General features: G+C 43.0%; 1 protein-coding gene across 2 annotated transcripts in view; it reads right to left on the bottom strand.

The window, feature by feature from the left end:
* The window catches only part of STXBP5 (syntaxin binding protein 5), a 207,527-nt gene that overhangs the window by 131,664 nt on the left and 50,290 nt on the right, over window positions 1-25,573 (bottom strand). For both annotated transcript variants that reach the window (XM_015426314.1, XM_015426315.1), the window contains exon 5: window positions 14,635-14,769. In XM_015426314.1, coding sequence (XP_015281800.1) covers window positions 14,635-14,769 — 135 coding nt within the window. The remainder of the gene's footprint in view (window positions 1-14,634; window positions 14,770-25,573) is intronic.

The raw sequence follows: 25,573 nt of genomic DNA, 5'->3' as shown, positions 1-25,573 counted from the left end.
AAGGGAGCTGAAGAAACCGTCTCCTGGACAACCGCAGGAGGTGAGGGAACCATAGCTGGCATAGCCACCAAGGAGTGATGAGGATGCATGTGGCGGCATCCGCTATAATTTTCTGGAGCACCCTGGAGTTGAGAGGGAACAGAGGGAAAAAATAGAATAGAGTCTCGGTCTATCTGTGGAGGAGGGCATCTCCCAGGGATCGGGCAGACGGGGAACCTCGAGTGAAAAAGAGACGGCATCAAGTGTTCTCAGAAGTTGCAAAGCTGTCTATGGTCGGGCGTCCAAACTCGAGGAAAACAGGGCAAAGATATCGAGGGTGCAGAGACCGTTCGTTGTCGTGAGGAGCCGAGTGACTGAGACGATCGGCATTGATGTTCCGAATACCGGGAATGTGTACAGCCGATATGGAGATCGAATGTTGAAGACACCAGTTCCAGAGGCGTAGAGTCACGTGACAAAGGCGGTGCCTCCCTGCTTGTTTATGTAAAAGACAGTAGCAATGTTGTCTGAGGCGACCTGAACTACCTTGTCAGTCAGAAGAGGAAGGAACTAAATCAGGGCTAGATGAACAGCCTGGAGCTCCAAGGCGTTGATATGGAGAGTCCTCTCTCGAGGAGTCCAAGTTCCTCTGGCAGACAGAGTGCCACATTGGGCTCCCCAACCCCAAAGGGAGGCGTCTGTTGATAGGCAGATCTCCAGAGGTCGATGTCAAAACGGCATGCTGGAGAGGAGATCCTGAGGGAGAGACTACCAGGTCAGGCTGCTGAGCACTTGAGGCGGAATTGAAAGCATTGTGCTCCAGTGATCCCTCTGGGGGTCGAAGTTGTGGATGAACCAGAGCTGGAGCGGACGCATTCATAATCTGGAATGAGGGACCACAAACACTGTGGAGGCAAAGTAACCGAGGAGTCTCATGATCTAGCGAGCCAACTGTTGGGGGCAGCGCTGAAAGGTTGAGACTAGGGACACAATGTCCTTGGCCATGGATTCCAGGAGGAAGGCCATCTTGGTCGTGGTATTGAGGCACGCTCTGAGAACAGGTTTGAACAGGTTGAAGGGTGGACTTCGTTGGATTGATGCAGAGTCCCAAGGAGCGTAGGAGAGCCAATGTGGAATGAACATCCTCAAGTAGTTGAGATCGTGTTGAGGCCACAAGAAGCCAGTCGTCGATGTACAGATAAAGGGTGATCCCTCTGTGGTGCAATGCTGCCACAACTACAGCCATCATCTTCGTGAAGACCCTGGGGGCTGTACAGAGGCCAAAAGGAAGGACCCTGTATTGGCAGTGAGTGGCCCTGATGGCAAAGTGGAGAAACTTGCAATGTTGAGGTCAGATGATGACATGGAAATAGGCGTCTTGGAGATGTATTGAGGCTAGCCATTCGGATTTGGGGAGGAGAGGAAGGATAGATTGCAAGGTGACTATTCGAAACTTCTTGCAGAGGACAAAGAGGTTGAGATCCTGAAGGTCCATGATAGCCCGCAACCCGAAGTCCCTTTTGGGAACCATGAAATACTTGGAGTAGAAACCGAGAGTTCATTGCAGCTCTGGAACGACCTCGACGGTCCCCTTGTCGAGAAGCGTAAGCACCTCTAGATAAAGTGATGGATCTGGGGGCGTGATGACAAAGTGAGGGAGGGTTGGGGGCGGAACGAACTCTACGGCGTATCCGACCCTTACGATGGTAAGGACCCAGGTGTCGGTAGTAATGTTTTCCCAAGTTGGAAAGAAGGGGAAGAACCAGGTCCCAACAGGAGGGGTGAAAGAAAGAGGCAGTGGAAGGCAATCCAAGTGGTCAAACGGACTGCTTGGGTTGTTGCGGCTTTTTAGGTGCTTGCTGTCTTGGCTTTTGAGGAGGTGGACAAGAATCATAGGGTTGTCGCTACCATTGAGAAGTGGCAGCAGGGGAAGGCTGACGTTTATTGTAATAAGGCTTCCATTGTCAGTAGCAAGGACACGGCGTGGAGGTAGAGACTCCCAGATTTCTAGCTTTCTTTCTACTATCATCAACAGCCTTCAGCATTTCATCTGTAGTGGAATGAAAAAGACCCTCGCCATCAAAAGGCAAATCTTCTATTTTAAACTTAACATTCTTCTGAAGAGACATATTTCGAAGCCAAGGAAGCCAACAAAGAGCAATGGAAGATGCAAGGACTTTGGAAGAACAAGTGACAGCATGACATATCGAGTTGATTTGTTGTTTAGAAATCGTGCAAATCTCTGAAAGAGCGGCAGATGGTGTAAGTCTACACCTGTCTGGAATGGAATCAAGAGCTGGTCGAACAGCTTGAGCCACATTAAAAGCGTAAGCAGAAAGGTATGATACGTAGGTATCAATCCTAATGTTCATGGCAGCTACAGAGTAGGTTTTCTTTGCAATGGAATCAATTTTACGGCCCTCACGGTCAGGAGGAACAGACTGTCGAGGCGGTTTGCATTTTGAGGAGGAGTGAATAATCATTTAATTTGGCAAAGGATGGTTGAATAGGAATTTTCCTGAAGACTCTTGGATCTTATAAATGGCGTCTTATCTCCTTGATACCGGAGGCACGGAAGCAGGGCAATCGCAGGACTCCTCGAGCACCGGAAGCAAAGGTAGGATTGTGGAAGGTGGCAAATTTGCCTGGACTAGTTTATGGACAACATCGGTCACCACCAGGGTATCGGTAGAACCCTGCACTTGAAGAGCCGTGGTCATTTGAGTGAGAAGCTCCAGATAGGCTTTGGGTCCCTCAGTAGATGAAATGGAGCGAGAACGGCGACCATCGTCCTCAGCCAGAATGACATCAGGGTCAAGATCACCCGAAATGGAATGGTCAGACACTGAGTCCGGAGATGGTGATCCAAGATGTTGAGAAACATCTAAAGCTGTCTGAGTATCAGCGGCCGGGCGGTACCGAGGTTCTGATGGAGAACGCTTCAGGGCATCCACTGACGTCGATGCATCTGGAGGCTGGTCAAGCTCCAGGGAATGGATCAAGGCGACAGAGCGCGAGCGTCGAGTGCGAGACAAGATGGGGTGATGACGGAGGTCAGTATCCCGTGATGGCATACAGTGGTCCCGGTGAGGAGTGGAGGATCTGGAGTAAGAGCGCGGGCAATACGATCTACGATGCCTGACACCTGGGGACTAGGATCTGTAATCAGACCGAGATTGTGATCGGGAGAGCAATCTGCGATAGTCATATGCCCTGCGATCATAACGTGATCGAGGAGATCGGAATCGACTTCTCATTAAATGCTCCCTGTCATCCATAAGGTGGATAGGGAGCTGGGAGTCACGAGATGTAGAGCAACGGGCAGCAGCCCTCAGAGAACCATGGCAAGAAGGAGACTTCCGCAGCGGTGACTTAGAGTGTTGACCAAGTGGAATGCATTCCGTTGGAGAGGATAAAGCCGGCGGCGAAGTCGAAGGCTGGTGCTTAGACTTCTGAGCAGGGGTTGCCATAGAGGCCACCATAGGAGACGATGCCGAGAGACCAGAGATTATAATGAGACTGAGCTTCAGAGCTGAAGTTGATTTCGACGGCTTCGATATTGGCATTGAAGAGGGTTTATCATCCTGCTTTTTAGATTTCTGTTTTGATGATTTAGTATTCTCGGAGAGAGAGAAAGGCTTCAGAGGGGCAGAAGAGGCACAAGACGCCGTCGAAGACATTGTAGGGCACAATGTAACTTCCAAAAGAACTGTGCGAAGGCGGGCTGCCCTATTCCTACAGGCCTGCCTAGTGAATTTGGCACAATGAGGGCACGAGTCAACCAGGTGAAACTCCCCCAAACAAATTAAACAAAGGTCGTGGCCATCGTTAGATGGGAGTTTAGCAGGACAACGGCGACACGACTTAAAAAATAGGGTCCGACCCATGCAAACACCTTCCCAACCAAGGAGAGGGGAAGGGGGGGCAAAAGAACAAAAGAAAAATAATAAAGCAAACTTTTTGTTTGTTTGTTTTAGAAGAAAAACAAAGGAAAGGAGCAAAGACGAGAAGAAGTTAACAAAGAAAGGAGAAAAACTCAGCTGAGGCGATTTGAAGAGCGATCACTGCGAGGTGTGAACACGAAGGCGGTCGAAGAAGAACTGAGTGGGAGGCAGCTCCAGGCATGCACAGTGCGTGTCTGCTCCCCAGAACGGGAAGAGAGCCTGCCAAAAAATACTCTGGAATGTTCTCCAATCAAACTCATCACAGGAGCCCAACCCATGTATGGGACTGCACAGAGACCACGATTAAGATCAGAGAGTGAGGATAAATGGGCAGTTTTCTCAGTGGAGGGTGGTAAGCAGTGGGGTACCACAGGGATCAATACTGGGTCCGATGCTTTTCAACTTGTTTATTAATGATTTGGAGTTGGGAGTAAGCAGTGAAGTGGCTAAATTTTCGGATGATACGAAGTTGTTCAGGGTGGTGAAAACCAGGGAGGATTGTGAGCCACTCCAAAGGAATCTGTCAAGGATGGGCAAGTGGGCGTCAATGTGGCAAATGGGGTTCAATGTGGCCAAGTGCAAAGTGATGCACATTGGGGCCAAAAATCCTAACTATAAATACACGTTGATGGGGTCCGAACTGGCAGAGGCTGACCAAAAGAGAGATCTTGGAGTCATAATAGATAACTCAATGAAAATGTCAAAACAATGTGCAACTGGAATAAAAAAGGCCAACGCTATGCTTTAGATTATTAGGAAGGGAATTGAAAACAAATAAGCCAGTATCATAATGCCCCTGTATAAATCAATGGTGCAACTTCATTTGGAATACTGTGTACAGTTCTGGTCACCACACCTCAAAAAGGATATTATAGCATTGGAAAAAGTGCAGAAAAGGGCAACTCGAATGATAAAAGGGTTGGAACACTTTCCCTATGAAGAAAGGTTAAAGCGCTTGGGGCTCTTTAGCCTGGAGAAATGACAACTGAGGGGTGATATGATCGAGGTTTATAAGATTATGCATGGGATAGAGCAGGTCGAGAAGGAAGTACTTCTCTCCCTTTCTCACAATACAGTCAGGTTAGAACGGATAAAAGGAAGTATTTTTCACCCGAAGAGTGATTAACACATAGAATTCACTGCCACAGGAGGTAGCGGCGGCTAGAAGCATGGACGGCTTCAAGAGGGAATTGGATAGACATATGGAGTATAGGTCCATCAGTGGCTATTAGCCACAAGGTATAGATAAGAACTCTCAGACTGGGGCAAGTGATGCACTGTATTCCTGGTGCTTGGGGGGGGGGCAACAGTGGGAGGGCTTCTGGTGTCCTGGCCCCACTGATGGACCTCCTGATGGCACCTGGTATTCTTGGCCTCTGTGTGACAGAGTGTTGGACTGGATGGGCCATTGGCCTGATCCAACATTGGCTTCTCTTATGTTCTTATGTTGTTATTTTCTTAAAGCAGAAGTCAAAGATAACGTACCTACATTTTCAAGGAACATGCTAGTGCTGCAAAGCACTGTGAAAGTCCAATATGTTGGACAGGACTTAACTTTTTACTTTATCAGTTTCCTGCCCGTCAGACCTCTGTTTCACCCACCAACAATGTTACATTAGACAGGGCCAGAGTTTCAGCCTTACTTAGATATCACTAAGGAGTCAATTTTCCTGGGCAAGCACACAGCTGTGACAAACCCACAAATTAGATGTTCTCCCCCTTGATTATCCTATGCATAAAAGACAGCACAATGACTAAGTTGTCCCAGCTAAGCTAAGCAGCCTAATTCTCATTGAAGTGGTAAAATTGAGGTCACAATTGCACTGCTTTAAACTGAACGTGCAAGTCTGCACTGACTGTACTGACTCCATAGAAATTTTTCCACATGGGAAACAAAATGTCACAGAGCAGCGTTTTAGCCTAGAAGTGTTTTAGTCTAACCAAGTATCCAATTTGGAGGCTTGTTACCTTCATATGGAGGAACATTCAGTGATACCTGCAGTACGAAATAATATAGTTTTGCTACCACTTTACAACTGTAGTGAGAACTTGGCCCTAACATGAAAAGTAAAATATAATTTAAAAAATATTTTAATTGAATTGTATTATATTGTTTTGATACTGATGTAACCCGCCCTGAGCCTGTTTGTGGGGAGGGCAGAATATAAGTTCAATAAAATAAATAAATAAATAAATAAATAATCTATTAAAAATGGGCCAACAGCTAGGCATTCCAAGTACATGTACTCTCACAATTTATCATCAGAAAACCCAGAACTGTTACCTTTTACAGAGAATAGACATACGAGAGGTTGCTGCAAAAGTTCAAACACTCAACAAAAAATAGCAAACTTGTCAAAGCACAATATCACTAATCAATAGCTCCTGGCGATTGCGGCGTTCCGCTCTAAAGCGGGCATTATTGATTACCCAATCTGGATATCCTCTCTCATGGAAGAGTCCAGTTAATCTATCAGCCTCCACTTTAAAGTGTTGGGCGATAGATTTTAACAGCAGAGCTTATTGCATAAAAACAATAGTGCAAAAACACTGGCACATTCTTAGTGACATTTCAGCTTGTCAAGTACCCCTTCGAGTGGGCTTTAGGAGAACCCAAAATATTAGGGACAAACTGGTCAGAGTAGACACCTTTAAGGTACAGCCACACTCTGAATTACCAACTGGGCACTTTAAATGCGGCAGGTGTGCCGCATGCCCGTTCATGAAGGAAACAGGTGTTCTGGACTTTCCAGACCTAAATTTAAAGAGACCCATTGCACAATTTTCTTCATGTGCCAGTAAATGTGTCATTTATTTATTAATCTGCACATGCAAATTAAGATATGTAGGGCAGACATCTAGAACTCTACGGACCCGTGTATTGGAACATAGATTGAAAATTAAACATAGACATCCAACAGCTCCTATGGTGCAGCACTTTATTGAAATGAATCATGGTATAAACGATTTCAAATGTCTTGTCCTTGAAGTGATAAAGGCTAAACCTTACACTTACATAGACATAAAAAAACACCTCTTACAACATTTAGGATGCAATCAGAACAGCCCAGGGGGCTGAATGCGGCTTTAGATTTATCTTGCTTTTTAGGGGAATAATGTTGTAATACCCAAACAAAGCAACTCACTGATATCCTCTCATAGCTTGAATTATAGACTTCTGAAAATATATGGTTGTATGAATAGCTACATGATAAGTTGGCCTCTCTGGCTGGGAAAGCATGTGATACACCAATTTGGGATATAATGGAAATTTTCTATTACCTAGTAAGGCTGTTTGTCCGGAAACATTTGTTGAATGTAAGAGTTATGGAAAACCATCCTTGGTAAGAATTATTCGATACTGTAAATATTTGTTTACACACTGTTTGTATTTACTGTATTTTAAATTTACGGGAGCATTTCTAATGTGATATATTTGTATTATAGAATGTTTGAGTGCCTTATGGTGCAATTGATGTGAAGAAGAACACTGTCTAATAGGATGTTTGACAAAGACACACGTCGAAACGAGCAGTCAAAACTCGAGAAAGTTCGTCCTGTTGCCGTTTTCTTGCATCTTGATGGGACTTTGGTCTCTTGATATTCACTGAAACAAATCAAGATTAAAATGCTATTGATTAGTGATATTGTGCTTTGACAAGTTTGCTATTTTTTGTTGAGTGTTTGAACTTTTGCAGCAACCTCTCGTATGTCTATGCTCTTTAGTTTGCTGTGCCCTTAGTCTATCTTGTTACCTCTTACAGAGAAACTAGTGCAGCCAAACATGATCAAGAACATACACCTTCAAAATGGATTGTGACACAGCCAATGAAAAACTAGTTTTTTTCCAGACAAACATGTGCATATGTGAAGCAATCTTAAGAAGCAATCTCTCCTTATATATAATTCTGAAGTGGGGTGGCACTTTCTGAACATTCCACACCTAAATCAGTTGGCTCCATGATGTGTCACTCAGAATCTGTCCCTATCCACTGGCTGTGTTGCCTGAGTCCCGCCCACAGAAGCGGTGGCTGCCAAAGCTTTCCTCAGAAGACAGTTGCTTCACTCCAGTGAACACAGGTACTGTCATGAAGGTAGTTTGATGCTTGGCTGGGAAGGAGATAGGGTTGTCAACTCCAGGTAGAGGCTGCAGGTGGGGGGAGATGGAAAGCTGAACAGTGAGGGGAAATGAAGGTAGATTGATGCTTGGCTAGGAATGAGATAGGGTTACCAACTCCAGGTGGAAAATTCCTGGAGATTTGAGGGATGGAGCCTGGAAAGTGTGAGGTTTGAGGAGGTACAGTGCCATAAACTCTGCCGTCTAAACCAGCAATTCCCTCATGAGGAACCACTGTTGCCAAAATCCAACTGAGGGTTGGAGATAACTCAGAATTCCAACTGGTCTCCAGATGGCATTGATCAGTTCCCCTGGAGAAAAGGGTGGACTGTGTCCTTATACCTTTCTGAGATTGCCCCCCCCCCCAAGGCAGCCAATGTGACGTAGCAGTCAGGGCTTCAGAGCCCGGGAGAGGCTTCAGGTGGTGGGGGGAGATGGAAAGGTGAAGAGTGAGAGTGAAATAAAGGTAGGTTGATGCTTGGCTGGGAAGGAGATAGGGTTGCCTACTACAGGTGGGAAATTCCTGGAGATTTGAGGAATGGAGCCTGGAGAGGGTGAGGTTTCAGGAGGGGTGGGACCTCACACAGGTGCAGTGCCATAGACTCCACCCTCCAAACCAGCCATTCCCTCCTGGGTAACAACTGTTGCCAATCTCCAGGTGAGGACTGGAGATCACTCAGGATTACAACTGCTCTCCAGATGGCAGAGTTCAGTTTCCCTGGAGAAAATGGTGGACTCCGTGTCACTATACCCTGCTGAGGTTGCCACAGCAAATTGACGCTGAGTGCCCAAGCCTGGGGCACTCTTCCAGAGCCTCTTTCTAGAGCTCGTTGTATTTAGTTCCACAATGGGTCGTATTACTAGTCAATGCATATTTCTGAATATGAGAACACAGCATCCCTCAAACAAGACAAGTCATGTTATATCAAGCATCCTACATGTGTGTCTTAAATGCCATCAAGTCACTTCTAACAGCAGTCCCAAGCAATTAATTACCTCCAAAACATCCTGTCTTTAACAGCCTTCCTCAGGTCTTGCAAACTGAGAGCATTGGCTTCCTTTATGGAATCAGCACATCTCACGTTGGGTCTTCCTCTTTTCCTGCTACCTTCAGCTGTTCCTGGCATTATTGTCTTTTTCAGTGATTCTTATCATAATGTGACCAAAGTAAAATAGGCTCAGTTTAGTCATTTTAGGTTCTAGGGAGAGTTCAGTCTTGCTTTGATCTGGAACCCATTTATTTGTCTTTTTGGCAATCCACATTATCCATAAAACTCTCCTCCAACACCACATTTCAAATTAATCAACTTCCTCCCTGTCAGCTTTCTTCATTGTCCAGCCGTCACACTGATACATAGTAACAGGGAACACCATGGCATGAATTATCCATGGTCACCAGTGACACATCCTTACACTTAAGAATCTTTTCTAGCCATTCCCAGTGTCAATCTCCTTCTGATATCTTGGTTTCAGTCTCACTTTTGGCAGATGATGGAGCCAAGGAATAGACAATCTTGAACACTTTCAATTACTCCACTGCCAACTTTAAATTTGTGTAGCTCCCAAGTAGTCATTACTATTGTCTTCTTGATGTTCAGCTGTAATTTTGATTTAGCATGTTCTGCTTTAACCTTCATCATTAGTTTTTTTCTGCCAACGGTGTGGTGTCATCAGCATATCTCAAAATGTTAATGTTCCTTCCACCAATTTTCACTCCACCTTCATCTAAATCTTATCCAGCTTTCCTTACTAAATGTTCTGCATATAGATTGAAGAGATAGGGAGATAAAACACATACAGTAACCTCTTGTCCAGAGTACAGGTTGTACATCAAAACAATCACAAGATATTATACATCCATTTCTTTTAAAACCAATCATAGCTTTTCACGATCCACACCAGCTGATTTTCTTCTGAAATTCTCCCGTGTGTTCCGGTTACCAATGTAAGTTTACAATATGATCTCTAGTGCCTCTTCCTTTTCCGAATCCAGCTTGAACATCTGGCATTTCTCATCCCACATAAGAACGTAAGAGAAGCCATGTTGGATCAGGCCAATGGCCCATCCAGTCCAACACTCTGTGTCACACAGTGGCCAAAACCCCGGTGCCATCAGAAGGTCCACCAGCGGGGCTAGAACTCCAGAAGCCCTCCCACTGTTGCCCCCCAAGCACCAAGAATCCAGAGCATCACTACCCAAACCATAGTATTCCATCTATACCTCCATATGCTTATCCATATGTGGTAACAGTCTTTGTTGTAAGATTCTGAGCATCATTTTACTTTGTGTGAGAAATGTATGCAATGGTCCAATAAGTTGCCGCAGTCTATGATGTCTCCTTTTTTTGGAATTGAAGAAAAAGAGAAGATTGGATTTATTCCCCGTCCTTCACTCGTAGTCTCAGAGTGGCTTACAACCTCCTTCCCTTCCTCTCCCCACAATAGACACCCTGTGAGGTAGGTGGAGCTGAGAGAGCTCTTTGAGAACTGCTCTTGAGAGAATAGCTCTGAGAGAACTGTGGTTTGCCCAAGGTCTCCCAGCTGGCTGCATGTGGAAGAGTGGGAAATCAAACCCGGTTCTCCCAGATTAGAATCCATGCTCCTAACTACTACACCAAACTGGTGTAGATTGAGTGTTTCCAGTCTGTAGGCCATTGTTTTGTTTTCCATATTTGTTGGCATAATCTTGTTAACATTTTGATGGACTCAATTTCTGTGGCTTGGATATTCTGTCTACTCCTGGTGATTTATGTCTCCCAATTGCTCTCAGTGCACTTTTCACTTCACTTTGTAAAAGTGTAGGTTCTTCTTCAAAAATTGTTCTTGGAAGGAATTAGCCATACTTCTATATTTTCTGTATAGTTCTTCAGTGTATTGTTCATATCTTTATTTTGACCTGTTTAGTTAATGCATTCCCTTGTTGATCTTTCAGCATGCCTAACTGTAGTTTAAATTTCTCTTTGATTTCTTGGATCTTGTGGAACAAATCTCTTGTTCCTTCTTTTTCTTTTTCTGTTTTATTTCTTTACACTAGTTATTATATGGAATTTATTCCACTAGTTATTACATGGAATTCACTGCCACAGGAAGTGGTGGCGACTACAAGCATGGACGGCTTCAAAAGGGAATTAGCTAAGCATATGAAGCAGAGGTCCATCAGTGGCTATTAGCCACAAGGTATAGATAGGGACTCTGGAGCAATTGAAGCTCTGTGTTCTTGGTGCTTGGGGGGGGGGTCAAGAGTGGGAGGGCTTCTAATGTCCTGGCCTCACTGGTGGACCTCCTGATGGCACCTGGTATTTTTGGCCACTGTGTGACAGAGTGCTGGACTGGATGGGCCTTTCGCCTGATCCAACATTGGCGTCTCTTATGTTCTTATAATAATTCTCTTTGTTTCTACGTGCAAGACACTGGAACATTGCATTTAGACTTCTGATATTGTCACCTTTTACTTTTGCTTCTCAACTCTCTTTAGCAATTTCAGGAATTTCATCAATTATCCATTGAGGCTTTTCATTTCTTTTGGCTACAGGAACAGTCTCTGTGCATTCTTCATGGATAATATCTCTGGTTTCAACCCACAGTTCTTCCGGTTCATGCTCACTTGAAATTAGTAATGCAAATCTGTTCTTTACATGGTCTTTAAATAATTTAGGAATGTTGCTTAGATTGTATTTTGGCACTATGAATATTTTGGTGTTTGTCTTCAGCTTTATTCTCATTTCAGTATTAATAATTCATGGTCTGTATCACAATCAACTACCACAATCACAATCCTACTTATACCAAAAACCAACAACTTTTGAAACAACCTCAAATGCAAAAGCCAAATGCAGGTTGACATGGTAATACAGGATTTAATCTCAGAACAAATAACCTATAAATTTAGAATTAAGCAGATAAACATAAATGACACCTTCATGTCTGAAGGGGATGGCTTATACAATTGCAAAATTGTCTGGAAAAATATCTGATGCTCTATATAAAGTGTGATCTGACTTAGTAGCTTTATTTTGACTATCACATGACCCTGACGAATCCCCCTCACTGCCACTGGATTCCTCAAGCCCACCTTGCTCCGCCACCTTGGTGACCTGCCCGTCCAAGCATCAGGGGCCTCAGACACCTGAACGGGGAGGGAGGTTGCTTCACCGTCCCTGCCACTACTTTCACTCTGGATGGTTGGCACCTCCCGTCTCTCTGCTCTGCAGTGCCTTCCTCAATCCAGGTCATCATCCCTGGCCTCTTATAGCCACGTCCTTTTATTCTCTCCTCCTGCCTCCCCAGTGTTCTCCCCTTCCTCCTCCCTTCCCCAGCCCCGCCCCCCTACATAATGGAGGACACCAACTCCTGGGAGGGACTTCGTTCTCTGTTATTCCTTCCGGCCTTGGGTGCAATACAGTTGGGTGGCTCCATGTGGGGCGTGGCGCCAGGGTGCGCTGGTGTGCTCTCGCACCGGGCCTTAGGCCCGGCGTGGCCGCCTGGCCATGTTTGGACGATCTCCCGGAGCCTCTGCTATTGTCGCCGGTTGGGGCTGACATGGGGGCCACTGCCAAGCCCTCCTCAGCTGCCTTTCTCTGAACTCCCCTGGGGCCCCAGGTGAGTAGAGGTGGGCCTAGGGGCTGCCCTCCCGGCGTCGGGGGTGTTCTTGTCGGTGGTGCGGGGGGGTGGCGGTACCGTCCTCGGGACACTAACATTTAGTGAATAATATAAACTTAACTGAAACTGAAATTTGATTATGACCAAAACAAATCAAATGTGGTTTAACTGTTATATTCAAACAAATTCTAAGCTGTATGTGCAAAATATTTTATTGGAACAATACTTATAAAACTTAAAAGAATATAACATGTAGCTCCATTACGTAGTTGTTGTTTTCTTACATTTAAACAGAAACACCGAAAACTACTGACACACTAATTTTATCACAACAAAAGAACTGTGCATGATATGTTGTGGGTGTACTTGTCCACTCATCTATTTCAAAAGAATTTAACTCTCATCCACAGAGGGGTCACTGGGGCACCTCCTTCACATGGTTCCATATCAAGCCGGTAGTTACAATATCCCTGCCACCATGTGAGAGGAAATAAGAATTTTAACTTTGGTTTTGATTCTACCTGCACAGCCAATCAGATGAATTACTAACTTGATTTCTTTATTTGACTGTATATATTTATGGGTTTATCCATGCACCTCCCATTTACAAATCAACAATACATACGTGTATTCTCATACAATTCCTAGTCACCTGGCAAACATGAATTATAGCTTTGAATCTGCCAAACTTCCTAACATTACATTGGCAATGGCATAAATTAATTGTTGTTATAATGAAATACTTAATCTTTAGAAATTAAATTAAAAAACTGGAAAATTTCCCATTTTGGAAAATTTCTGCCCCAATACTCTACAACTCTAAGAAAGCTTACCTGCATATTATCCAGCATGGCAACTTTGTCAACATACTAAACCTTGTATTAAAATATGCACCAGGACTGGCACTTAAATATTTCATGATGGTTCATAGAACAGAAGACAATAGCTAGGATTTCCCCCATTCCATTTTTTTCTGGATTCCTTAAATACTCATAGCAAAATCAGACACACCATCTCAGAAACAGACAGCTATTAATTCCCTCACAAGTGCTCTATGCTGGGAGCACAACCAAGACAATCCCTGCTTGTCATGGACCCCTTTCATGACTTTCACAATATGTTAGATACAGAGGCCAGATTCTTAAGAAAATGTCATAACAGGTACTAGGTGCATCATATCCAACATGTAATTAAAGAAGACACTTTTAAAGTGGGGGATTAGCCAGGGGAAATCACAATATTTTCAGGAATACCCTGATGGACAGGAAGGAGATTTTTACTAAGTACAACCAGAAAGGCTGTTTTTATACTTTATATTTATAGACTGTAGAATAATCTATTTTTAATAGTAGAACAATCCATATTCTGCCATAAAATTGGCAATCTTTAATTAGATTTCTGGATGTCAGCAGGGGGAGAGAATGTGAGAAATATTTTATCTTTATCATAAAAATCCTCAGAAATTTAAAATTTCCGGAGAATTTAATTTTTGTGAAATTTGTACAAAAAACAAAACATCCTGACCTAAATACACTTGGCAAGGTACTTAGCAGCTATATACAATATAGCTGAAAACATTACAATACTGCATAAATAGCTCATTAAAGTTTTTGAACAGTCCATTTTATATTAAATACCTTTCCTCAAACAATATAGTGAATTCTGCCTACAATATTATTCTGCTAGCATTGTGAAACTGATTTGATATAATGATGACATATGACTAACGTACCACCTTCACTAAGTATAACCCCAATCTCTTCCAATATTTAATATATCTTTGTAATGGCCACTGGCATCGTTTTGTACAAGCTGCATACAGACAGAGAGATATACTTTAACAAGTCAGTATGTAAGGTATTACTACAATAAAAACTAGTTAACACTGATATTTAGTGCTCTCACTCTCACACAAAAATCAATAATAAGCACCTTAGGAAACAGGAAAACAATGTCCAAGAGCAGCATATTTCTTTTCACCTAAACTATACTTACAGTTCAATGGCTTTATTCCACATGATGACATATCCTGAGAGAGAGAAGGACTCCACATTGACAATGTGTATATTTCCTCTTTCAGTGCCCACATACAGCCATTTACTTTGGAAAGGCAGATGGCAAAATGTTATCCTGCAATACAACGTATCAAAAATGGAATTAAAGACAACTTCTCTAAATCCAAAAACTAAATGGCAAAATCAAGGAAGATCATTGTATCGCATACACCCACACGTATTTAATCCCCCCCAAGCCATTAATTCTAGTCAGGAAATATAGTTGGAGTTCACTTTTTTACCTAACACACTCAGACAGCTTAACTGCCTCAAAAAATCTATTTATAGCCAGTCTTACAAATGATGATCACATGATGTACTACTGTACAAAGATTTTTTTATTTAGGTGAAATGGCTTCACATTCATGTAACCTTTCAAACGCATACTTCTGGTGGAAGTTTTCTAATTTGTACCCTGCTTATGTTCAAAGTCTTGCTTGAAAAATTACTCTTGAGGCAGAACTGCTATGAAAATAGTTTTACAAGTTAGATTTGAGTTGGGGAAATGAAGCTACTCAGAAAGAGAGAGGGAGAGAGAGAGAGAGACAGACAGAGAGACAGAGAGAGAGAGAGAGAGAGAGAGAGAGAAGATTTATAAAGCAGATTGTGCAGACACTTTAGATTTAAAAGTAAGCAATAGAAAGCCAGACACAGAAACTTCCAACAGTGGGATTTCCCAGGATCCTCTGAAAATGTTCAGTATGTGGAAGGGAGATGTCATATAGCATAACTGATGGAAGAAATTTAAAATCATTGTGGAGATCAGAAAAAGAAGCAACAAAAGAACATTCTCTTATGGGTCTGCTCTGAAAGGAATAAGAAAAAGGAGTTTTCTCCCAACCTCGTAAATTAAGAGAACAGCTAGCTTAACCTAGTTCAGTTGCTGTTAGGAATTTTTTTCCCTTCTATGATCAGTATTTTTAATTAGGTGTTGGCGGGGGGGGGTCTTTTAAAAATCTGTATATGTTATGGTATGTCTTCACCCAGAAAACTGCCATTCTTGATCCATGCTTACTAGGAAGTTAAAGGAAATAGAAGAAACTCCTTTCTGGATATGGGCAGGCTCAGTTCCCCAGAATTAGGGCTGCCAAGTGGGGGCGAGTAAACCCCCGCTTTGGAGGCCCAATTTCCGCCGCGGCGGAATCGGGCCCCGGGGGGAACTCCGCCCTTCGAAGCGCAGCATGGCTGCGTCACCGGAGGTGATGCAACCATGTCGATCACGTTGGGGGCGTGGTCCCGATCATCGAAGGGAAAACTCTATGGTTTTCCCTCCGACGATCGGGGCCACGCCCTCAATGTGTCGACGTCGCACGTCACTTCTGGTGACGTCCTGGCGGCGCGTGCGCACACGTCCACCGACAGCTCCCAGAGCCCGGCGAGGCTCCCCTGCCGCCAAGGAAAATAGACTTGGCAACCCTACCCAGAATTTGGTCTATACTTACTATACACTGGGGTATTGAACACAGGAAGGTTTGCAACACTTTGAAATGTATTAACAATACTATTTAGTTGTTAGGATGACTACCTGCTAGAAGCACTAAACCTAAGCAGCAAAAGGGGGGAGCAGCCTGTTGGAAATAGCAATACATTTACTAGATGGAGGAAAGAGGACTGGAAGACAAAAAAAGTCTCCTTAGTGAGGTAATGTGAAACTATGACTAACTTAATACTTGGTAAAATGGGATATACAGACTCCATGCTGTTATATAGATCTTGCTTGCTTACACTTTGTATATCTTTTCCATTGTAACCCTGCACACAAAGTGGGAGGTTCATGGTTTTTGCTCAGTCATTTGTATTCCATGTATTTGTTCAGGTGATCTAATTAGTTATATATACTTTTACATTCATTTTGCCAGGGCTATCTCATACTTACCCACACTGAACAATTACTTGAAAAATATTTTGCACTCCTCCCTCCCCCCCCTCGGTTAAACACAAAAAAACTGAAAGAAGTCAACCAGAACGCTTCATAGATAAGTTTGTCATTTTCAACAGGAATCTACGGATAATTTTATTTATGGCATTTAAAAGCTGCTTTTCTCCAAACAGGACTCAAAGTCATGTACCCAAAACTCATTCCCAGGATAGTTTTATCCTGGAGAAGGATAAGAACATGTATTTCTATTAAACACAAACACACACAAGTAGAAATGTCATTGCTCACTTTCTAGTCAGGAATAATGACAATTAAATTAGGTCTCCATGCTTTTAACTATGTAAGTGGGCCAGGATCAAACACAAGATGTGAAACAACACGTGAAACAACAATTAATAAAATCCAAAACAAGTATGTATCTGTGTAATTTAAAAAAAACACAATTTAGAAAGTATTTACATTCAGAGAACACATTCTTTACTAAAATCAGTTCTCACAGAAAGAGAAACTAGACAACCCCTTAGTGCTTAAAAAACTGTGAATCTTTCTTTTCAGAGTTCTAACTGTGATGAGCAAGACATATCATTCAACATATACCTAACCTTCCATTATGGTGATACAGAAATGGCAAGAAAATAAAATACAGGAATTCAAGTATTGCCTACCATCTTCACATTTAGAGGAAAGACAAATTATCTTGGTGTTCCTGGGTATGGCCCTGAGTAGTAGAACTGTACAAAGGACACAGAGTTCAAATAGAGCTGCTATGGTGCAGCACTAATCCAGGCTAACATTACTAAACTCCTATTGAGTCTAAATGCATTTTGCATAATTACTTACGTAAATGTATTAATAGTGAAGCAAGGTCACTTGAGAGGCAATTTGCAGATTCTTGCAAAGGAAATCCTTTGCTAGTTGTAGGCCATATGTCTCCTTTGATAAAACTGTCAAAGCTACTTAGGAAAAACCTTTATCATGATCTGTAAAACTTGGTGTAATGCATAACAATTGAACAGCATTTGTTTCCCTAAAAAAGTTTTATTAAGAAATCGCAAACACTAATGTTCCAACCAAGAAGCAAAACTATCTGCTTCCCTTTTCTGTTTAGTTAAAACATTATTATTAGCCAAGACTTTTAATCTATTTTAATCAGTTTTTGCAAGTAGAACCTTTTATTCCAATTACAATTATTCTCTTGTACATCACTCTGAGCTATTTTCACTGGAAAGGAAACCTAGCCCAGCAAACTATCAGAAGGTGCTGGCAGAGGAGTATTTACCCTGCATTCTCCTTCCCCTAGCATTCCCTTTTGATCCCAGAAAACTGCTGCTTGGTACATCCATTTTCATACTAGACAAGTATTAGTATAGTACAAGTGCTAAAATTGGATAGATTGTTCCAAGTCAGTTCAATATTCCCTGTCACGTGTGTATCTGCATGTGTGGGAGAAGCAAGGCTTGCTATTCCCCCTCCACTTTTTTCTTCAGAACTTCAATTTGTGACTGAGCAACCAGTTTGCAGATAGTTTATTTACTTCTACATCCCACCTTTCTCCTCAGTGAACCCCAAACTGGCTTACATTGCTCTCCTCCATTTTATCATCAACAACCCTGTGAGGTAGGTTAGGCTGAGAGTGTGACTAACCCAACAGGTCACTCAGTAGGCTTGCCAGATCTATACTGGGAAACTGCTGGAGATTTGGGGATGGAGCCTGGGGAGGACAGGGACCTCAGTGGGGTACAATGCCATGGAGTCCACCTTCCAAAGCATCCAGTGTCTCCAGGGGAACTGATCTCTGTAGTCTGGAGATGAGCTGTAATTCCTGGTGGATCCCCAGGTCCCACCTGGAGGCCGGCATCCCTATCACTCAGCAAGTTTCCACGGCAGAGTGGGGATTTGAAACTGGATCTCCCAGATCTTAGTTTGACGCATTGATCACTATGCCCCACAGTATACTATATTAGAATCTCTCTCTCTCTCTCGTATCAGGTATCCCATTTTATAGGGTGTTTTTTTTTAATTGCCAAGCATATATACAGAATATAAATATTTGGGATAAATCTATAGATATGTAGAATAGCATGCAATACTACAAATAAAACACAGTTGCTAATTAGCTATATTTATAATAGATAGCATCTCTCCTTCTTGAGAAATGAATCACACTTTCCCTCCCCAGCAACAGCACATAGTTTGTGGCTAAACCAGCACAAAGATCAAGACTTGTACCTCTTGAACGTCTATTTCAGGATTTTCCTGTAGACAGGGGTTTCATTTGGGGGCCAAACAGAAAGTGAGGTTGTTGCAGGAATGGCCAGGGCCTTGCAGGGTTTTGTTGTTGATGGGATTTCCTTACAAGGACCCCTCCACCCCACCCTCTTTCTCTCCTGTACCCCCATTCAGCCCAGGAGTAGGCAAGAGGCTTAACTAGCTGCCAACATTCTAGTTTTAGGGCTGGACTGGGAAGGGCCCAGATTGGTCTTCTGGTCCCCTGGCAACTCTATTTTCAGTGAAGGGCATGCACTACTATATGGCAGAATATAAGGAATGAAGAACCCATGCAGAGTGAACAAAAAAATATTAGTCGATTGAACAAATACGGCAACAATTAAGAGAACTGAACAAATACTGTAACAATTAAGAGAACAGAACAAAGTTTGAGTCCAGTGGCACCTTTAAAACGAACAAAGTTTTATTCTAGGTATAAGCTTTCTAGCTATAAACTTTCTTCAGAAGTGTTTGTTCACACAAAAGCTTATATACCCAGAATAAAACTTTGTTAATCTTAATGGTGCCATTGGACTCAAACTTTGTTCTGCTGCTTCAGACCAACACAGCTACCCACCTAAATTAAGAGAACAGTTATGAAAGCAGAGAAGAATTAATGCAGGATACACTAGAAACACACAGGGCAAAATATCCATGGAAAAGAACCCAAGCTGGAAAACAATGCAGCTGTTTCCCTGATGCAACTGTCTTACTTGATTCCTAACTCTGTTTCAGCATCTGATCCACTTCAGGTCAGACTCGGCCCCAACTTTGGGGTGAGGGATCAGCAGCTTCCACCAAATGCAGCCTCACTGCTGTCCTGCATCAGGGAGTGAACACCCTCCTTTCTTGCTCAGGGTCCTTATATGCTCTTTGTCAAAGCTCTACCTCCTCATCAGTGATCGGCTCCTGCTTTTCCTCTACCCCATCCTCAAGCTTGGAAGGTGCATGGAAAACACAGGCCTGCAGGAAAACTGGTAGCAGTGCCTGAGATCTGTGTGTGAGGGGAAAGGCCATCCTGAGGCCTGCAGGCCTCTCTTCCTCTCATCCTCAGACCTGAGATCATGATGGGGGTGCAAACTGAAACCTCCCACCAAGGAAGGTTTAACAAATAAGCTTCGAATTAAAATCAACAGCTTGCTATACCCACCCCTAAAATTAGTGAGGTGCAGAGAAAAGCATAACAAGTGCAAAAGGCAGTATGAAAGACTGGGAAAACATCCAAGGACACTCCCCCACCCATACATACACTGAGATAACAAAGAGGCTGTGATGCGATGACCAAGAGGTGATATTAAGGAGACCTCCTGGACCCTTTCTTCATTGCCCATTGCCACTTAGAGACCTACGGTACTTGAGAGCCAGTTTGGGGTAGCAGTTAAGAGCAGCAGAACTCTAAACTGGAGAACCAGGTTTGATTCCCCATTCCTCCACATGAAGCCAGCTGAGTGACGTTGGGTCAGTCACAGCTCTCTCAGAGTTCTCTCAGCCCCATCTACCTCACAGGGTATCTGTTTTGGGGAGAGGAACGGAAGGTGACTGTAAGCTGCTCCAAGACTCCTTCAGTTAGTGAAGAGCTGGGCATAAAACCTCCTCCTCCTTCCTTCCTCCTCTCCCCCCTCTCCTCTTCTTAGAAACATAGATCTGGAACCCTCAAGGGTCATCTATTCCAACCCACTGCACAATGCAGGAAATTCATAAATACTCCCCCACTCCCCCAGTGACCCCTGCTCTATGCCCTGAGAAAGGCAAAAAACCTCCAGGATCCTTGGGCCAGTCTAGCCTGGAAGAAAATTTCTTCCTGACCTCCAAGTGGCAATCTGCATTACCCAGGGCATATAAGAAAGGGCCATGTGAGTCAAGCACTGACTCATCCCTTCCTACCCTCCCTCTCACCATCTGCCTAAATTCACAAAATCAGCACTGCGCAAATGGCCTTCTAGCCTCTGCTTAAAAATAGGGTTGCCAGGTCCTACCTGCCTGGCAGCAGGGGGCTCCCAAGTCCTTTCCTGGATGTTCCGTCATGTGACAAAGTGTGAAAGGCGCAATGACATCTCCTGGAATTGATGTCATCACATTGCCACCATTGGGGTGACACTAGTTTTTGGGCAAAACTCTATGGGGGTTTTTTACTTCAAAACCATAGAGTTTGCACCAAAACTAGAGCGTCACCCCCCCCCAATGCCAGTGATGCAATGATGTGACTTCCGGGTGACATCACTGCATTGGGGGTGGGGGTTTTCCCACTGGCCAGCTGGCCAGCAGCAGATCTAGGCCCTTAAAAATAGGGAATACCCTCCCCGGGACCTAGGAATTGGGAACCCTAGTTAAAAACCTCCATAGAAGGAGCGCCCACCACCTTCCAAGGAAGCCTATTCCACTGAGAAACTACTCTGTCAGGAAGTTCTCCCTAATATTTAGCCAAAAACCTTTGATTTAATTTCAATCTGTTGGTACTGGTCCAACCTTTTGGGGCAACTTGGAGAGGCAGCCGTGTAAATGATAACTGAGAATCCAGTTTCACTTCTTGCAAATGCACAGAAGTGACAGCTGCAGACTAGCAGCTGACAGAAAGAAGGAGGCTGAAGAAATGAGCCATCAAGCTCCAAGCATAGAGCACTCAAGCTCTTGGTTATGTTACTGTGTCCAGGAAGAAGGAAAATGGCTCACTACATCACACTCTGCTGCAAGGTTATACCCTAAAGGGACAGAGATTTCAACCCAAGAAAGGGAGGAAGAAAGACAGGAATTATTTAAACTCAGGACATGAGGAAGAATCTTTCTCTTCTTCGTCTTTGAGCAGGGAGCCACACGCCTTGCAGGAGTAAGCTCTTACCTAGGGCCTCCATCTTGTCTGCACAGTAAGGGACAATGGAGAGAAGTCCCAGCCAGGAAATCTAAGGTAATGCTGAACTTTAAACTACTGCAACTTCAAAGCGAGCCTGTCCCATCAATATAGCTAGTTCTCAACATGGCCAGATCTATGGATACTTAAGTCCAGAGACTAGAGCCATGAACAGAAAAGACACATCCTTCTACAAACCTGAAAAATGCCCCAAGTTTGCAGAAAAATTTGAACTCAAAGAATAAAAAATAAACAGAGGGTTTAGAACACCAAAATAATAGAAACAGCACCTGTAGCTTTAAGAAACACATGCCTTCAGTGGCTGTTGCTAGGTAATCACAAGAGTACTGTCAGCCTTCAAGCCTTAGTAAAAGAGGGTACTTTCCTGGACTGTTATGACCTTTGAAGTGTGATTCATTAGGCCAGTCCCACCAGCAACCACCAGGCGACTTGCTACCATGTGACCTGCATGACTCACTCAGGCTGGCTACCAGCTATTGTTCAACATCAACCACCCTCCAAAAAAACAGTGTTGTGATGGTTTAGATTAGTGATGTGTTTAGAGATTTAGATTAGAATGTGGGAGCACTGGTTTTTATGACCACTCTCCCATGAAAGCCCACTTAATTACTTTGGGCCAGTTACACATTCTCAATCCAACCTACCTCATAAGATTGTTGTGAATATAAAATGGAGGAGAGAAAAATGCTTCGGGTCTCCATTGTGGAGATAAGTGGGGCATAATGAAGTAAATAAATAGTAAATATAGGAAAGGGGCGACAGATAAAAGGTTGATTAGTGGGTGGGAAGGAGAAAAAAAAGGAAGGACAGGTGAGGATATGGCAGTTGCCAGGAGAAGGAAAAGACAAAATAATGTGGGGAAAGTGAGGTGCCTTTGCAACATTTTGCAGGTTCCCCACTGTGCAACTGGGCCCACCCTAGCAAAACAGCACAGCACAGTTTTTCCAGGGAGAGGCTGCTGGGGAAGAGAAGGAGGAAAGCTGAAAATGGGGGGCAGATAATGGTAGGTTGGCTGGTGGCTGGAAATAAGAGAAGGAAACAAGAGAGGGAGACAGGCTATTGGGGCTTTCAGAGAATGGAAAGTGGAAATAGTGGGGGGACAGGAAATGAGACACCCCCCACAACTCCATACAGGTCCCTCACTTGTATTATAATAATTTAGGAAGTATCTAGTTTAGGGAATACTGGATGCTTTCGCCTTTTCTTTGTTCCCTTGCTTGAACAGTACACGTGTAATCTTTAAAATTCATTTGTTAAACATTCTTATATTTTAAATACTTTAAGTCTGATCTCTGGGAAAACACCACACCTATTCAGTCTTGCTATATGAAATGTCATTACAGGGACGACAGCAGAAAAGCACACTATCTCTGGAACACGATAGCTCAAATTTGTAATGTTACAGTAGATCACCACCACCACCACTAGCTTGTGGAGCAAAGAGTGAGCAGGCGCAAAAACTACTCTGTAACTGTAAGCAGCAAGATGGGTACAGCAGGAAATACTCTCATGGTCATTGGTGGCAATGGATGTACACCAATTTGTTTTTGACACCCTAGGGAGGGAGTGGAATAGGCAACAGCACTAAGCAGTGCCATGGGGCAGCTGTGGGTGTTTTCCAACCTCCCAAGAGCCAACCAGAAGGAGCAAGACGAGCTTGTGAGTCCATTCCTTCACATTTGATATTTAATAGCCACAAAGTTGCAAAAATAATATTAATCCAAACATAGCAAATATATTTTGCTATAAAATGAGACATATCTGCAAGAATTCTTCAGGGCTTCTGGAAAGCATATTCAGGAGGAAAAGCTGAGAAATAAATGACAGACTGGAATTCCAAGATCTGGCACTCTAGATATACCACAAAACATAAATTCAGATTAATTAGAATCAACTGGATATTACAGAGTGCCAGAAAACACACAGGTTAGCTCAGATTTTCCTAGTTTATTCTCTTCCTCAATCAAATATAGCTGAGATGTCAGAAATTGACTAATATAATATAGCTGTCAGAAATTGACTAAGATTGACTAAGATACTACTTCCTTTGCACAATTCAGTGGCCAGGTCATGGATTGCTTCATGTGGACTGGGGTCCACATGAAGCAATCCAAGACCTGGCCGCTGAATTCTGCAAAGGAAGTAGTATCTTAGTCAATAAAACCATTTCTGCTTTTTAGTGGTGATTTGTCTATATGCAGAAATGTGCAGTTGTATATATAATGGATGTGAATCTTCACTCTGTCAATGAAGCTTCCTTGGTACCCTTGACCAGTTATTTTCTCTCAGCCTAACTTACTTCACAATGTAGTTGTGAGGATAAAGCAATGGAAGGGAAAACACTGTATGCCACTTTGGGTCCTGGTCGAGGAGAAAAGCAGGAGATAAATGTCTAAATAAATAGAAATTAAATGTTGCACATGGTATAATTTTACAAGCACCTGAACTCATTTTTAGTATCCCAATAGCCATGATAACAAAAAAATAATAATCTGTTTTCGTTTTAAATATCCTGTAATTAAAAGCAACTCCTGCAGAGAACCAGACATTTACTAAGTAGTGTCACAAAGGTGTGTACCAACAACCAAAGTGGCCTAAAAGTTCCTTCTGGTATTATTCAAAAGAAACTGATGGTAAGGCTTCATAAATTTTGAATGGGGGAGGATTGCCAGGTCCACTGCAGCCCTGATGCCCTCCCCCAAAAGCCACCTCTGGAGGTTGAGGAATTTGTGGAAACAGAATGAGATACAGTGGGGGAGGGGGGAGCTGGGCATGCAGTCAGAAGGGAAGGGGAAATCAACAGAAATTGCCCCTACATTTTTTGCTACAGTATCCAAGTTATTAGAAAAACTGAAAATGAATCCCTGAAATAACAAGACAGGATCACTGCAAAGTTTCCAGCTCTAAGTCCTATGGTCTTTAAGACCACATAAGGGGAATAAACTTCATTTAGTTGTACTATTAATCATTACAAAATCGAGGTGTGACAGAAGTATGGCAGGAAACAAAAGCAGGGTCAGGATACAACATATCTTCTCAGTTACCAATATCAACACAAGCTACAGAACTCAGCATTGATTTGGAATGATAACAAGAATCACTGGCACCCTGGTTTCCACACTATCCAATAGAGTAAGTTCTTGTTCATGGACCCTTCATCTTTGCAGTGTCGAATAGCAGTACTTCCTTCATGCATAAGGACATAAGGGAAGCCACGTCAGATCAGGCCAATGGCCCATCCAATCTAACAGTCTGTGTCACACAGTGGTCAAAAACCAGATGCCATTAAGAAATTGTGGGATTTGTACATTATGGCAAAACTCTCGGATAATCTTACGCGACTTGACAAGATTCCCTCTCCCTCATCTCTTGTTTCTATCTGGTTTCCGATATTAGAATATTTACAACAATTTGATGACACTCCTAAAGAAATTGATGCCTTACACCTCTGGTAACCATTATACTTTTACTAAAGTTTTGCAACTGTTCATAAGTTTACTTACCTATACTTTTCTAGGATCAAGTACTCAAAATCTTATACACTAAGTTGGTTTTCTTTTCGATATTTTAGGTTCTACTTATGTCATTTGCATAGTTCACAACTTACTGTTTCTAACTGTTCACTGTTATGCGTATAAACACTACTTGTAACTGTTTTGCTCTACTATACTACGTTTATACACTTTTATGTCAATTGTACTGCATATATAAATAAAATATATTGTATAAAAAAAAAACCAGATGCCATCAGGAGGTCCACCACTGGGTCCAGAACTCCAGAAGCCCTCCCACTGTTGCCCCCCAAGCACCAATAATACAGAAGATCACTGTCCCAGACATAGTGTTCCATCTATATATATATATATA

The sequence above is a fragment of the Gekko japonicus genome, unplaced genomic scaffold (genome assembly GCF_001447785.1).
Source record: "Gekko japonicus isolate JY-2015 unplaced genomic scaffold, Gekko_japonicus_V1.1 scaffold587, whole genome shotgun sequence".
NCBI classification, from domain to species: Eukaryota; Metazoa; Chordata; class Lepidosauria; order Squamata; family Gekkonidae; genus Gekko; species Gekko japonicus.
This window is presented reverse-complemented; position numbering and strand designations above follow the sequence as displayed.